This window comes from Macrotis lagotis, chromosome 1, assembly GCF_037893015.1.
Source record: "Macrotis lagotis isolate mMagLag1 chromosome 1, bilby.v1.9.chrom.fasta, whole genome shotgun sequence".
In the NCBI taxonomy this organism is placed as follows: domain Eukaryota; kingdom Metazoa; phylum Chordata; class Mammalia; order Peramelemorphia; family Peramelidae; genus Macrotis; species Macrotis lagotis.
In genome coordinates, this window is record NC_133658.1 from 244,972,510 (window position 1) to 244,988,461 (window position 15,952).

Genomic DNA, 15,952 nt, shown 5'->3' on the forward strand with positions numbered 1-15,952 from the left:
TAAATGTTTTGTTTTCCAATTATATACAATAGTAGTTTCTACCTATCATTTTTTTGGTGAGGTTTTGAATTTTATACATTTTTTCCCACCCTCCCTTCCCTCCCCCCAATCCCCCCCCAGAAGACAATCTGATAGTCTTTACTTTGTTTCCACGCTATACATTGATCAAAATTGAGGGTGTTGAGAGAAAAATCATATTCTTCAGGCAAAAATAAAATATTAGAGATAGCAAAAATTTATGTAGTACATAAGACAACTTTTATTTTTAATTGAAGGTGATAGTCTTTGGTCTTTGTTTAAACTCCACAATTCTTTCTCTGGATACAGATGGTATTCTCCATCGAAAATACCCTAAAATTAGGGGTGGCTACAGCAGTGGATACAGCACCAGCCTTGGAGTCAGAAGTATGGGAGTTCAAATCTGAAATTATCTAGCTGTGTGGCCTTGGGCAAGCCACTTAACCCCACTGCCTTGTAAAAACTTAAAAACAAAACAAAAAAAAGAAAAGAAAATACCCTAAAATTGTCCCTGATTATTGCATTGATGGAATGAGCACATCCATTAAGGTTGATCATCACCCCCATGTTGTTGTTAGGGTGCGCAGTGTTCTCCTGGTTCTACTCATTTCACTCAGCATCATTTTATGCAAGTAAGATTACCATTATTTTAAAAAGGATCTCTCATCATGTTGCCTCAGTTACGTCCTCCCTTCAAGGAAAATTGCTTCCTAACTGACCCTCCAGAACTAAGATTCTCCAACTTTTATGATGTCACTGTTGCCTAGCAACAGCACAACCTAGGGCTATTCAAGACTTGGGACTGGAGAGGTGCAAACAAGTGAACTGTGGCTCTAGAAGTCAGAGAAAAATGCTGCAACTCATTGTGCAGTCAGCCAGAGTCCAGCCCCCTCAAAGTCCCCCACCCAGTTTTTCTGTGACAGTATACTTCAGAGGTAAGAGCCAGGATCCTAGAAAAGAAAGGGAGAGGAATGGAGTTAAAGTAAATTCATTTGTTTAGCAGTTACTTAATGATTTACTCCAATATAGTCCAATACAACAAACATTTAGGTGCCTAGCCTTTAATTTCAAAGACTAAACAGCAAACATTCCCTATCTTCAAAGAGTTTACTGGGAGGGGGTGGGAGAGGAGAAGGAAGCAGCAAAAGGAGAGGGGAAGAGTAGGTGACAATGAGAAGATAAAAGATGAAAACCGGTGGTTCTTAAACTTTTATGTCATGGAGCTATGGGGAATGGAGTGTCATGGAGTCTGGGGAATCTCCTGAACTTTTCAGAATAGTTGCTTTATGTTTCCCTTAATAATAGAGCTTCATTAAACAAAGTTCTCTCTGGGGTGGTAGCTGTCAAGCAATCTCCCACTATCTTAAACAGATGCATTATTAAAAGAGATCTTTAAATTTACATTCTACTTACAGAGTTTTTGTGATAAACAAAAGGGGCATTTAAGAGGCAAAAGGGACAGAATGCCTAGCCTAGAGTCAGGAAGACTCCTCTTTTATTTTTGATTCTGGGTTCAGTCTATCCAACTCTGACCTCATTCAGGGCTTTCTTGGCAAAGATAATTGGAATGGTTTGTCATTTCTTCTCCAGTTCATTTAATAGTTGAAGAAACTGAGGTAAACAAAGTGATTTGCCTAACATCACACAGTTAATATGTATCTGAGGTTGGATTTAAATTCATGAAGATGAATCATCTTGATTCCTAGCCCAGTGCTCTATTCACTGCACCACCTCTGTTTGCCTCAGTCTCCTCAACTGTTTAATGAGCCATAGAAGAAAACAGCAAAGTACCCTAAGCATCTTTGCCAAAAAATTCCCAAATGAGATCATGAAGAGTCAGACACATAAGAAAAACTACAATCAAGAAATAATTAATATTATTCAGAACCTCAAAGTTTGCAAAATGCTTTGTGCACAATAATTGAGATAAGTAGGATAAATGTTACCTCCCAATTTTACAAATGAGAAAACTAAGGCTTGTGTCACAATAGTAAATGTTAGAAATAGGATTCCATGGGATTCCATTATGTCTAAAGGACAATAAAGTACATACCCTCTGATCCAGCAAAATCACTTCTGGGTCTGTATCCTGAAGAGATCTTGAAAAAGGATAAAAATCCTACATGTACAAAAATATTCATAGCAGTTCTTTTGGGGTTGGACAAAGAACTGTAAATTAAGGAGATGCCCATCAGTTGGGGAATGACTGAACAAATTTTGGTATATGTAATGTGATGGAACACTATTGTTCTATAAGAAATCATGAGGGACAGAATCTTAGAAAAACCTGGAAAGACTTGCCAGGAATTGATGCTGAGTGAAATGAGCAGAACCAGAACAACATTATACACACAACAACATGGGATGATGATCAGTCATGATGGACTTATTCATTTTGGCAGTACAATAATCAAAGACAATTTTAAAAGACTTGTGAGGGAAAATACTATCCATATCCAGAGAAGGAATTCTAGAATTTAAATGAAGAGCAAAGTTTATTATCTTCAGTTTTTAAAAGTTGTCTTATGTATTAAGCCATTTTTTCTCTCTATAATGTTTTCTTCCATTTGGATCTATTCTTTCACAATGTGATCAATATAAATCTATGTTTAGCATGGTTATAGATGTAGAGCCTATATCATATTGCTTTCTATCAGGGGGAAGGGGAGGGAGAAAAATGTAAAACTCACAACCTTACAAAAAATGATTGATTAGAAACTACTGTTGCCTAGCTGTGTGGCCTTGGGCAAACTATTTAACCTCATTTTCCTTGCAAAAAAAACCCTAAAAAAAACTACTGTTGCATATAGTTGAAAAAACAAATAAAATATTTTTTTAAATGGGATTCTAATCCAGTTACCTAATTCCAGATCAACTGCTATATGTACTGTCTAATTTAATATACTTTAATAGTTTATAAACATTTCTTGATCTCTACAATTTTCCTGTTAGCTTTAACTGAGGAATGTAGGTTCAGAATCTTATCTCTGCCTCCCCACAGGGTCTACATTTTTGATAGATCAAAGGGAAAGCCTGATAGCATTTGTAATGCTTTAAACCAGTCATATCAAACTCAAATGGAAATGGATTATCTGTGAGTTTGATGTCTTTGCTGCTACCTCTGAAAAGAATGGATAGATCTGTGCAGATCTTTTCAAATGTGCATCTCAAAGAATGACTTTCAAATTGTGTATTAGTTGGAGAATCATCATGAAAAGACAAGAAAACTGCTCTGATTGAATCAATGACAAGCATATTATATAAAACCTGATATTCTTTAAGAAGGAATTAATAATTCTTGAGCAATATATTTCTGATCAGAAGTTTATCTCTTAACTTTTAAGGGTTATAAAATATAGTCTACTATGTAAGTCCTGTCTCCAAAAATGCTGACTATGCAACATCTTTGTAGATGTGGCCATATCTATCTGGTTATCACAATGTTAGTACCTTGATCAACAAACTTTAAGATAAGGGACATTCTGGATGAACAGGGAGAAAATCCTATTATTTGTAAACATTTATTCTTCAGCATAAGTAGAATTCTTGTCAATAGGAATTTTCAGTAAATATTATAAGATTTGAGAGAATTGTATTTGTAAAAACATGTCATCTATGTGAAATCTCATAGTTTTACTGTTCTTTGTCTAAATTGTATAAGAATTCTCCAAAATGTGGTGTCAAGGTTGGCATTTGTAAGGATGCCATCAAGCCATGGGTTCTGGTAAGATCTAGAGAATTAAACTTCATTTATAAAACTAACTTTGTTGTTTTGTTTTAGCCAAAGGGAAATTACAGTTAATAGTACTATACACACAGTCTTTCAACAAATGCTAAATATTGTAATATCTTCTATTCTCATCATCTTATTGCCTGTATAATTATAAAGATGTGGTCTTCTATGGAAAATTGTGAAATTCTTTAGGTTTGCTTTCATGTTTGTATTAAGGATCCCTTGGTATATACATACAATATGTCATTCTCAATTTTTTTTTAGAGATGGCTCAAAATAGGCAGAGTGATTGAATACTTGATGTTCTTTTAGACATTAGACAAAAGATAGGAATAGCTAATTTTGGAGGTATAATGGAAATAAACTAATAATACTATTAGTAGAACTGTGAATTGGTCCAACTACTTTAAAAATCAATTAGTAACTGTGTTAAGAAAATGACTAAAATGTTCATCCATACCCCTCTGACCTTAAGATCTCATTGTTAAGCATATACCTCCAGAAGGTCAAAGATAGAAAGCAAGTCTCATAAATAATAAAATATTTAGAACAGCACTCATAGAGTCAAAGAATTGAAAACAATATAGATATTCATCAATTGAGAAAGACTACATAAGGTATATAAATGTAATGGAATATTGGTGTGCCATAAGAAAAAATATGAAGAATTTGGAGAATAGGAAGATTTATGTGAATATACCTCTATGAATGACAGAATGAAGTAGGCAGAACCAGGAAAACAATATCCATAATGATTTGTTTTTATTGCTCAATTGTTTTTCAATAATGTCTGAGTCTTTGTGACTTCTTTTGGTTTGGTTTTGTTTTTTTGCAATAATATAAATGGAAAGAACAAAAACAAAAATGAAACTGAATGCCATGTAATTATACTGATCAGCTGAAGGAAGAGAAGGAAAAAAGGGATCTTCCCATCATTCTTTTCAGAGGTAGCAGCAAAGACATCAAACTCACAGATATCCATTTCCATTTGAGTTTGATATGACTGGTTTAAAGCATTGCATACACTATCAGGTTTAGTTGATATGTGAACTGGTCCCCCCCCCCTTTCTTTTTCATTGTTAGAAAGGATAATTAAGGAGAAGAAATGGAAGGAAAAAAGGTCTATATATCAAGGCTATCCCTAATACATATCATGGGAGGTGCCTTTGAGTGACTTAAAGAGAGGAAAACAGACTTTTCTAGCCACTTCTTCTTCAACCCTTCTCCAAAGGAACCAGGAAGAGAAACAGGAAGTCAGAACAAATGATTTGGTCATTCTGTTTTCCTCTTATCTATTATCTAATATAGATATATAATTATCTAATTAGAATTATCTCTTCCCTTAAATATTGTTATTTTAAGCATAGGGGTGGTGAACTTTTTATGCCAAGGGCCATTTTGACATTTATAACATCATTTGCCTGCTATATTTGTCAAACTTTTAATTAATTCACCACTAAACACTCCTAGATTTATTGAATTTTGAGTACTGACTTCAGTAGGTCTAAGGGATATAATTTTCATGTTCAAGGTAAAATTCTTTTTTTTTTCAGATTTTTCAAGGCAATGGGGTTAAGTGGCTTGCCCAAGGCCACACAGCTAGGTAATTATTATGTGTTTGAGGCCAGATTTGAACTCAGGTACTCCTGACTCCAGGGCCAGTGCTCTAGCCACTGCACCACCTAGCCAGCCTCCACTGTGCCACCTAGCCACCCCATCCATTAGTTTCTTACAGCATTGTACTGTTCTACTATATTCGTGTATGTTCATCTTTCTAGACACAAAAGTCTTCTAATTAATCTTCTTACTTCCTTTTCTAATTTATCTTTATACTACTTCCCAATAAATATCCCTTAAATCAGAAGATTGAATATATCACTCCTTGGATCAAAGCTTCAGGGCTTCCTATTGTCTTAGGATAAAAAACAATTTTCTTATCTTGGCATTTAAAATTTTCCATAATATGACTCTCATTCACATTTCCAAATTTCATATTCTCTCCCTCATGTCCTCTGGATTCCAGTCAAATTGGCTTACTTGTTGTTCCTTGAATTCAGCATTTAATCTCCCACCTATGAGCCTTTGCTTGGATTGTCCGCGATCTGTGGAATGAATTATTTTCTCATGTTCACTTCTTAGAATCTGCAGATTACTTTAAGACTTGGCTCAGTCATTATCTCCTACTTCAGCTGTTAGTGCTCTTCCCTTATAATCAAATTTTATTTTCTTAGGGTCCTTGTATCCCTAGACATCACAGTTTAATGGAAAAAGTTATGGATGTAGAGTCAGGAAAACTTGAATTCAGATCCTGCTTCAGATATTAGCTAGACATGTGACCTTGAACAAAACATTTAAAGTCAGTTTCAATTTTCTCATAGGTAAAATGAGGATGAAAATAATAAAACCTACTTTATAAGGTGGTTCTGAGGATCAAATCAGATAACATATGTAAAGTCCTTTGAAAACCTTAAAGTTCCCTCTCCTCCACTTCTGTCTCATATATGTATATATGTATATGTTTATGTATATATATGCACATATATATAATTCACATGCACCCTCCTATTTCCAATTCTATGATATGTAGTAGGACCCTAAAGAAAGAAAAAAAAAACAAAGAAATAGGGAGAAAGGCCTCCTATCTACCTAAACCAGGAATGGGGAACCGTTTTTCCTGCCACGGGCCTTTTGGATATTTACAACATCATTCACCAGATATATTTGGTAAAATATAATTGGCCTTAAAAAGTTCCTAGATTTATTGAATTTCAAGTCCTACCTGCAGTTGCCTTGGAAATACCAGACCAATAGCACCAATGGGTCAGAGGTTCCCCATCCTTGCAAATCATCTCGATCTTGTAAAACAGGGAAGTGAAATTTTGGTGTTGAAATCTTTCATTTCTACTCAGTGCACACATCATTTTTTTTTTAATAAGGGTTTTTTTTTTTTTGCAAGGCAAATGGGGTTAAGTGGCTTGCCCAAGGCCACACAGCTAGGTAATTATTAAGTATCTGAGGCCAGATGTGAACTCAGGTACTCCTGACTCCAGAGCTGGTGCTCTATCTACTGCGCCACCTAGCTGCCCCCCCACATCATTTTTTTTAACTTCCTTTTCCAAGCATCACTCCTCTACACTAGTAGGGCACATTCATCCCAAGAAGTAAGATGGCCCACTGCAGGTATAGAAAGGAAATATCAGAATTTTTGACAGGAAAAATAAAAAGAAATTAAATCTTACTAACGCTTAATATATAGATTGACACTGGTAAACTTAGTATGAATGTCAAATAGTCCCATATTCACAGCAGACAAGATATTCTCAAAGAAGAGAAGGGAAGGGAAGGAAATAATCTTATACATCTATATATCTATACATACCTATATACATATATAAGTATGTGATATATATAATAAACATTTGAGTAGCATAGCACTTACTATGTACAAGGTTCTGTATTAATTTTTTTTACAAATATTATCTTATTCAATCCTATTCAGGCTAGAGTAGGAGCTTTATATCATTGTTGGCTTGTCAGCAACATCAATATTGTTATTAATAATTTTTTTGAGGGGTGGTTAGGTGGCGCAGTGGATAGAGCACCAGCCCTGGAGTCAGGAGGACTTGAGTTCACATCTGACCTCAGACACTTAGTTACCCAGCTGTGTGGCCTTGGGCAAGCCACTTAACCCCATTGCCTTGCAAAAACTAAAAAAACATACATTCATAAATAAATAAATGGTTTTTTTGAGAGAGAAAAGGATTTTGGGCCATTCATAAATAAAATTAAAGAAAACAATTATTTTAAAATATACTATTTATTTCATAATTAGTTCATCTTTGTTGACTTCTTTTTGTGAATTTTAAATCATAGTAATAATGTAAATAATGTATAAATAAATACAAATATATTAGGGGTACTGCTTAAATTTTTTACTGATAAGATTCATGTTTGAAAAGATGTTTGGAAACCTCTTTGAAACAATATTGGTAGACACTGAACTAGAAAGAGTGACAAGTTTATGTTTCTTCTGTATCTTATTTCCTTACCTAGATCTAAGCTTCTTGAGGTCATAGACTATTGAATACTTTGTCATTTGCCAGGTTCCTCTCCTTTTTTTTTTTTGGTAAATTATTCATGGTTGAATGATTTGTCCAGGGTCACCCAGCTCATATGTGTCAAGTGTCTGAGTCTGAATTTAAACTCAGGTCCTCCTGACTTCAGGGCTGGTCTCTATCTAAACCTAGCTGCTGCTGTGAGTTTTTTTTGTTTTTTTTTTATTGGTGCCTTTTATTTTTATACCAAAGTTATTTCCATATATATCCCCATAACCAATAAACCCTACCCCTTTTTTGCTCTTTTAATATTATTATTATTATTTAGTATTATTCTTCCCTTTTTCTTTTTGTACATCTATTGTTTCTTTTCAATCTCACAAAGATTCTGGGAAGTAAGTACTCCAATTCTCATTTTATAGATGAAGAAACTGAGACTCAGAGTGTGACCTGCCCAAGATCACAAAGCTTGGAAATATGAGAGGCAGAATTTGAATCCTAGGTCTTTTAAGTTTTTGCACTCAAGTCACTGAATTCTCTCCATTATGACAAAAAAGAATAGCTCATCAACATACAGGGGATGTATCTGACCACATGCACAGCATCCCACATTCATAGTACCCCACTTCTCTACCAAGTCAAGAGAGATGTATTTTAGCATCTGTTCTCCAGGACTGAGATTGGTTATTATAATTTACTAGAATTCAGTTGCTTTTAAGTATTGTTTTCATTAATATTGTTCTAGTCATTGTGTATATTGTTCTCCTTGTTCAGCTTCCTTTGCTCTGTATCAGTTGCACAATTCTTTCCACATTTTTTCCTGCAGTCTTTACATATATTTTGTTCAGTTCTTCACCACCTAACCCTACAATAGGAGAATCATAGAGATGTTGTGGCAAATATTTGTTTATTAATTGATTATTTCACAAGCAGCAAGGGCACTCCATCAGTAATGACTCACATTGATGCAGGAGAGTCTTTAATTCCACTTCCCTGCTACAAATCAAAGTGTAGAACAGGAGTAAGGAGAGAAGGAAGAAGCACAGGTGGGGAAATAAGACTCAAAGGAGACAAAGAACATGTGTCAGGCAATCCCTGCTAAGATAAACTTAAAGTGAAGGATTTTAAGACTTTATTAATTCTCCCTTATTTGGTCTCTCCCTCCAGATGTCAAGAAGAAAACTAGAGTTATAGAAGATGACAATAATCCTATCTGGAATGAGGTGCTTAATCACCAAAGGACAGGAAAGAGTCTCAATTCCAGGGGCCTGAAGGGATGGGGGAAGGGTGGATGTTCTTGTAGATCCTGAAAGAAGTGTGTTTGGGAGAGCAGGAGGTCAATTCTCTTTGCCCAAAGACCAGTAGATCTTAGCCAATAATAAGGTTCTACATAACCATTCCATAGATACAGTTGCTCTCATCCTTTTGCCAATTTTAGAAGCAGGCTACTTAACTCTACCTTATAATCAGCTAGGATTTACCCAACTTGAGATCAGATTCTGGGAATAAAATCATGGGTCCAAGTCTTTGCTCACCACTGGTTTTCACAATTGATATAGTAGAATCCACAATGCCCTGAAGACTTGCAACAACCATTTTTGCCATATGCCATGTCAGCACCTACATACACTTTCTACTTGGAGACTCTCTCTGTCTCTGGCCCCAGAATGTGGGTATGGCCCAGAGACCAATCTAAATGTGAGGTCCAGATGCCTCTTAGAAACCTAAATCAAAGTCAAGTCTCCCTTCATAGAAATTTCCTTTCCTTGTTTTTGTTTCTGCCCCTTTTGCAAGATACTTGGTATACCTTAGACTAGTCCATGGAGGATCCTCCAAACCTAAGGGCACAAAGAAAATAAGAAAAAAATACACAGAACCACCTCACTCACCTTGGCAGAACAAAATGGCAGAATCTGGAATCTTGGTCATTTTAAACCCTGGCCAGACTCATTATTTAAGTTCCATGGAGGTTTGAGGTGAGGCTAAATGAATATAAGATTAAATGAATGGTTTTTGTCACCAAGCACTGTCCTGAGAGAGTTTCTGATAGATGGATACAAAAGGGAGATAAACCTAGTAATGGAGATAATACATATGGGTAGTAGAAATCAACTGGGGATTTTAATCTAGAAAGTTAACAAAGATGGTGAGTAGATCCAGAGGGGAAGTTATTGTCATATACCTATTACAAAATAAAAAGTGATTTTGGATTGATTTTAGTTTCCAAAGTAAGAACTAAATAATTATGGGGTGGAAAAAGGAGAAAAAGATGGTGGATGGCAAGAAGATAGTTGGACTGGATGGTTGATTGTTATGGGAAGCATGATCTAGGGGTGGCTAGATAAATAGTGTGCTAAGTATAGGCTCAGTTTGAGGTGCCCCCAAATTAGGTTCCCCCTCAAGTTTCCAAGCTAAGTGGATTAAGTTCTATTGAGTCCATAAGTATGCTAAGAAAATGATGGTCCAGGGCAGCTAGATGGTGCAGTGAATAGAGCACCGGCCCTGGAGTCAAGAGGACCTGAGTTCAAATCAGGCCTCAGACACTTAATAATTACCTAGCTGTGTGGCCTTGGGCAAGCCACTTATAATCTCATTGCCTTTCAAAAAAAAAAGAAAGAAAATGATGGTCCCCTTTTTTTAAGGAAGCCATAGTTTAAGGGTGGGGAGTAGAACATATAAACTATGAACAAACAATATATAGGGTTAATCTACTATGATTAAGGAAGACTAGGAAAAGCTTCTTGCAGAAGGTAAGATTTTAATTGGAGATGGGTTGGTGGGGACCCAGAGTGGGGGGTGGCATGGTCATGTAACTCAAGCCATTTTCCTTGTAAGTCTGTTGACCTGGAAGTTTCAGCAGCAGGATAGATGTCAAGAAGATGTCAAGAGCTGACAACTGGGTGACAGGTAAAGCATGTCTGGAAAGCATTAATCTTGCTCCTGCTCCCCCACAGACCCTAGTCTGGCATCTAGGTCCACGTCACCTGGAAAAGGACGCCTTCCTGCAGGCCATCCTCCGAGACTTAAGCCTTGGAAAAAGTGAAAGGTGGGAGAATTCACAAAGGGTAGGCCTAAATTGGCAGCAGCAGATGGGACATCTGTACCCCACCCCAACTCAAGATTTACACAAATGTCACTAGAATGTGGGCCTTAGGAAATCCCAGAATACCAGGGCAGTTAGTGGTTAGATCCTTCATATTCTGGTGGGTTTACTGGAATTCTCCTCAACTGGAAATCCCCTCCCTAAATTTAAGAATCTAGATCATAATTCAGCCTTAATGGTGATATGATCTCTGGGGCTCTCTTCCTCCATCTCTTTCCAGCGAAAGATATTTCCTAACCAAATCTATCTGTCTCCTTGTCCCTAGGACTTTTGGTATTGGCACCATATTCCTCAGGTCATTGGTAGAAAACCCACATGAGCCCCTGATTCTAACTAACCTGCCCCTCGTCAGCCATACTACACATCCCACAAAAGTAAGTAAGGGAAGGAGGACTTATTGTTGCTTTGGGTGAAGAGAAGGAATTAAATGTTGCATGCATGTGCCTGGAGTACGAGAATGCCTATTTCAAGGAAAGATGCATGTAGGCAACCTGGGGCTTCTTGAGGTGTTGAGAACTGAAAGTATAACCTAAGTATTTGCATATTACTCTCCTCATTGGTGAAGTAACTCTAATCTTTTAAAGGCAGGATATTTCCACATTGTCATAGTTATGAAGATCAAACATGTCTTGGCACTCAAATCCTAGCAATGATTTCATATTCTATATTCAAGATCAATGCTGTGGCTAGGATGAGATAACTGGATATTGAAAATTTAGAAGGTGAAAAAATTAACACATGTGTCCCAGCTTTATAGACAAATGAGCATAGCATCTAGTTAGTGAAAATAACACCTCCCTTCTTCACAGAAGCAGGGGACCAGAATATAAAATATTACATCTACTATCAAAAATATGTTGTTGGTTTTGCTAAACTGCTTTCCTTTTCTTTATTTTTTATTTATATGGATTGGTTCCCTGGGGAGGTGAGGCACATATTTAGAAATGGAAATGATCTAAAAACAAAAAAAAATCAAAACTTTTTAAAAATAATTAAAATAGGAAATTACCAGGTAGACATTAATAATGAAAACACCCCATTTATGAACTGCTACTAGTTATTATGATTAGTAACTGATAAAAAATAGCTACCATAGTAGTTAGTAACTAGTAGTAATGTCAATAGAGGGCACTGGACTTGGGTCAAGCTGACCTGAAATCAAATCCCACTATAGAAACTTTCTAGTTAAATGACCCTGCCTCAGTTTCTACATCTATAAAAGTGAAGTATTGAACTTGATGACTTCTGAGTTTCCAGTTCTAAATTTATGATCTTACAATCCTATGATAGAAAACTGTCATAGTTGCCAGAATCTGAGTGCCAAGAGATATAGGACTATAGCAGGGTGGTAATATCTTGCCTCAAAAAGATTAGACTATATTTCTCTACTACTAAGGAGAGTGATAAGCCAATACTTTCTATTCACCAAAATTTAAATATAGCCTTAATTACTTAATGGCTGGTGCCTTGGTCAAGATGAAAGTTGTTCAAGATTCTAGCTTAAAAAGGCCACTTCAATCTGGGCATCTTCAGTCTTCCTGATCAATATTTCGTCACTGAACCCAACTGGCTTTGGAGAAGAAAGTGAGGCTGATGACTTTACATGGCCCTCCCTCACTTAAGTCCAATTCACTTGCATGGCATGGCATCACTTCCCTGATGTCTTGGCCCTTTTCGAGAACAAAGGACAAATAACAACTTCTTGTATTAATCTTTTTCTCTATTTTTATTATAAACATAACAAAAAATAAAATGAGCATTTCTACATATATTGCTACATATAGTGGCAGAATAAAAATATATAAACATCTACTACTACTTATATTAGTAAAATAAAAGTAAAACATTGTATATGAAACTGTATGTCTTGATTATGCAGTTTATAAAGATTTCAACCTGTAGCTTTCAAAGTTGTTCTGCTTGAACGCTGTTTTCTTGTTCTCTTCTATACATTTTTAAAAAGATGCTCCAGTAACTATATTTTCCTTTCTTTATGACCCTATCTCTCTCCTGCCTCACCCTCTCACCCACCACCAGCAGAAAAGAAAAAGAACCAAACCCTTGGGTCAAATATGCATAAACAAGCAAAACAAATCCCCTTATTACTGTGTTTGAAAATATGTCTTATTCTGCATCTTGGATCCATCACCTCTCTCTCAAAAAGTGGAGGCATGCTTCATTCTCAGTCTTATGGAATCACAGATGATCATTGCACTGATCAGAGTTCTCAAGTCTTTCAAAGATTTTTTTTCTTTTTAAAAAAATTTTTGGGGGTGGCTAGGTGGTGCAGTGGATAGAGCACCGGCCCTGGATTCAGGAGTACCTGAGTTCAAATCCGGCCTCAGACACTTAATAATTACATAGCTGTGTGGCCTTGGGCAAGCCACTTAACCCCATTGCCTTGCAAAAAAACATAAAAACACCTCAATAAATTAAAAAAAATTTTAATTGACTAACAGGCTGCCTTTTGTGGGGGTGGGGAAAGGAAGCAAGATTGGGGGGGGGAAATTGTAAAATTCAAAATAAATAAGTTTAAAAAATTTATTTAAGGCAATGGGGTTAAATGACTTGCCCAAGATCACACACTACTAGCTAATCATTAAGTGAGGACATATTTGAACTCAGGTCCTCCTGACTCCAGGGCTGGTGCTCTATACACTGTGCCACCTAGTCTCCCCCGAAGATGTTTTTCATAATGTAGTTATCATATAACAGTTTTGGTTTTCATCACTTTTGATATCACATATTACAGTTTCCTTAGGGCACCCTCCTTCCTGATAGCCCTAGGCACCAAAAAGAACTAGTTTGGGACCACTACCATCTGGATCCCTCAGTTTATCTCCAAATTCCTCCACAACTACTCTCCACCTAAGGTCAAAACTGCAGTCCTAATGTCATATCTCACACTTAACTACTAGTTTCATTTAGGAGAGATAGAGGTGAGTTCACTGGGGCAGTATCAAGTTTAGACCAGTTGAATTGATATCAAAAGTTTTACATTTTGCCCACAGTTCTGTTTGCTTTTCTTTTGCAGAGTACCATCACCTTAAAAATAACCTATCTGCCACAGGAGGCCGAACATAAGTCAGGTGAGCCATCACCTTGGTCTATGACCATCCATCCCCCTGAGCCTGCCTCTCTGTCACAAGTAGATACATCTACCCCAATTGGATCCTACATTAGGTCCTGGCAGCAAGCTTGAAATTAAAGGGCCTAGGGGTGGCTAGGTGGCGTGGTGGATAAAGCATGGGCCTTGGAGTCAGGAGTACCTGAGTTCAAATCCGGCCTCAGACAATAATTACCTAGCTGTGTGGCCTTGGTCAAGCCACTTAACCCCATTTGCCTTGCAAAAACCTAAAAAAAAAAAAAGAAAGAAAGAAATTAAAGACCCTATCTCTATTTTGGGGTCTAAATACCTTCTATTTTTCCCTTGCCTGCTATTAATGTTCCATTCTCTAGGGAACTAAAAAACATCAAGTTACAGAACAAGAAATAAAAAGGTCAATTTCTGGGCTATGAGAACAGTGAAAAGGGCTTCTGCGTTATATGTCAAGAGTTCTGGATTCTGTCACTTATGAGATCCATTCCCTTTTGGAAATTCTCTACTTCTCACGGCCTCAGTTTCTTCTACAAAACAAGAGTATAGCACTAGGTTATCATATCAAAGGTCTAAAGATCCTTTACAGATATTCTTCAACCCTGGATAGTCATTGTGTGTATGTGAGAAAGACAGAAATTTTCAATCGAGGCAAACATGTTTACATATAGAAATATGTGTTTGTTTATTTACAGAATATTGATTTCCTAATCATCTTTTCATTGAGGAGAATAGAACCCTAGAATTGACAAGGATGTAAGAGGTTATCTAAGATCTTCATTTTCCAAATGAGTAATTAGAAGCCAAGAGAGGGAAATGATTTACTCAGGTTTACACAGTTTGTAAGTAACAGGACTAGAATTCAAACTCGGATTCTCTGATTCCAAGATCAGATGGAGATAGAATAAGAAAGGGGTGGAAAAAGCCTCAGTAACTTTCTACTGTCAGTCCTTATGAAGTTAATCTTTAACACAATTCTAGAGTCCAGAAAGTCAAAAGGGGAAAAAGGTGGAATTCAGACAGTTGGATGAAAAGATTGTACAGAGATATTAAAGGGAGAAGGAAATTAGAGATAGGTAGTCTGGTCATCTCTCTCCCTTCCCCATAGTGGTAGGTGCTCTTGATTGAAGGATTGACAAAAAGAAATCCCTTCTCTCTGCCCCAACCCATCTGTGGAGTTCTGTGTTTCCCCAGCAATTTGGCAAAACCTTGGCATCAGCCGTAAAGAGGTTGGATGGCGGGAAGTCATGGTGGCCGGCCACCCTGTGAGAATGCCTCTGACTTCAAAGCCACAGGAGTTCCAGGTAAGGAGGCCCCAGCTCTGTCTCCCAAGGCTCAAGTTGAAGCAGTCCCAGTTTTTCCTAATGAACCCACACGTACAGCAGGTTGCCCCTACAGAGGATACCCAGTGAGAACACACTGGCTCAGAAGGACCAGAACAGTTGACAGATGGAGCTCCTCTCCCCTAATTCCTTGCCAAGGAGCCCAATGCAAATTTGATCCCTTGGGCTATATCTAGGTCCCAGAGGGCCCAGAAATATATACAAAAATTTTGCCCTGAACTAAAGCTGGGCAACTATAGTTTTGAGCATATTGGGAGAAAAACCAATCATTCCAATATTTATTGACAATCAATAAGCATTTTAACCTGGGTCTTTCTTTCATACCCAGACTTGCTACACCTCCCTTTCCACCCACTATGATATAATCCATGACACTGTCCTCCTTGCTATTCAGCCATCTTCTGATTTCAGCTGGGCATCTTCATTGACTGTCCCCCCAAGCCTGGGATACTCTCCCTCCCTTCTACCTCCTGGTTTCCTTCAAGGTTCAGTTGAAGTCTCACCTTATATGGGAAACCTTTCCTGGTCTCCCTTAATGCTAGTTGATTATCCCCAATTTACCCTTGTATATAGTTTGTTTGTGCTAAGTTATCTTTTTATTTT

General features: G+C 37.0%; 1 protein-coding gene across 1 annotated transcript in view; it reads left to right on the forward strand.

Annotated features, from left to right (window-relative positions):
- Positions 1-814: 814 nt before the first annotated feature.
- Positions 815-15,952, forward strand: part of FER1L5 (fer-1 like family member 5) — a 64,064-nt gene continuing 48,926 nt past the window's right edge. Inside the window, exons 1-6 of the mRNA XM_074210034.1 lie at positions 815-953; positions 8,974-9,029; positions 10,761-10,852; positions 11,175-11,283; positions 13,944-13,998; positions 15,201-15,310. Coding sequence (XP_074066135.1) covers positions 869-953; positions 8,974-9,029; positions 10,761-10,852; positions 11,175-11,283; positions 13,944-13,998; positions 15,201-15,310 — 507 coding nt within the window. The 5' untranslated portion in view covers positions 815-868. The remainder of the gene's footprint in view (positions 954-8,973; positions 9,030-10,760; positions 10,853-11,174; positions 11,284-13,943; positions 13,999-15,200; positions 15,311-15,952) is intronic.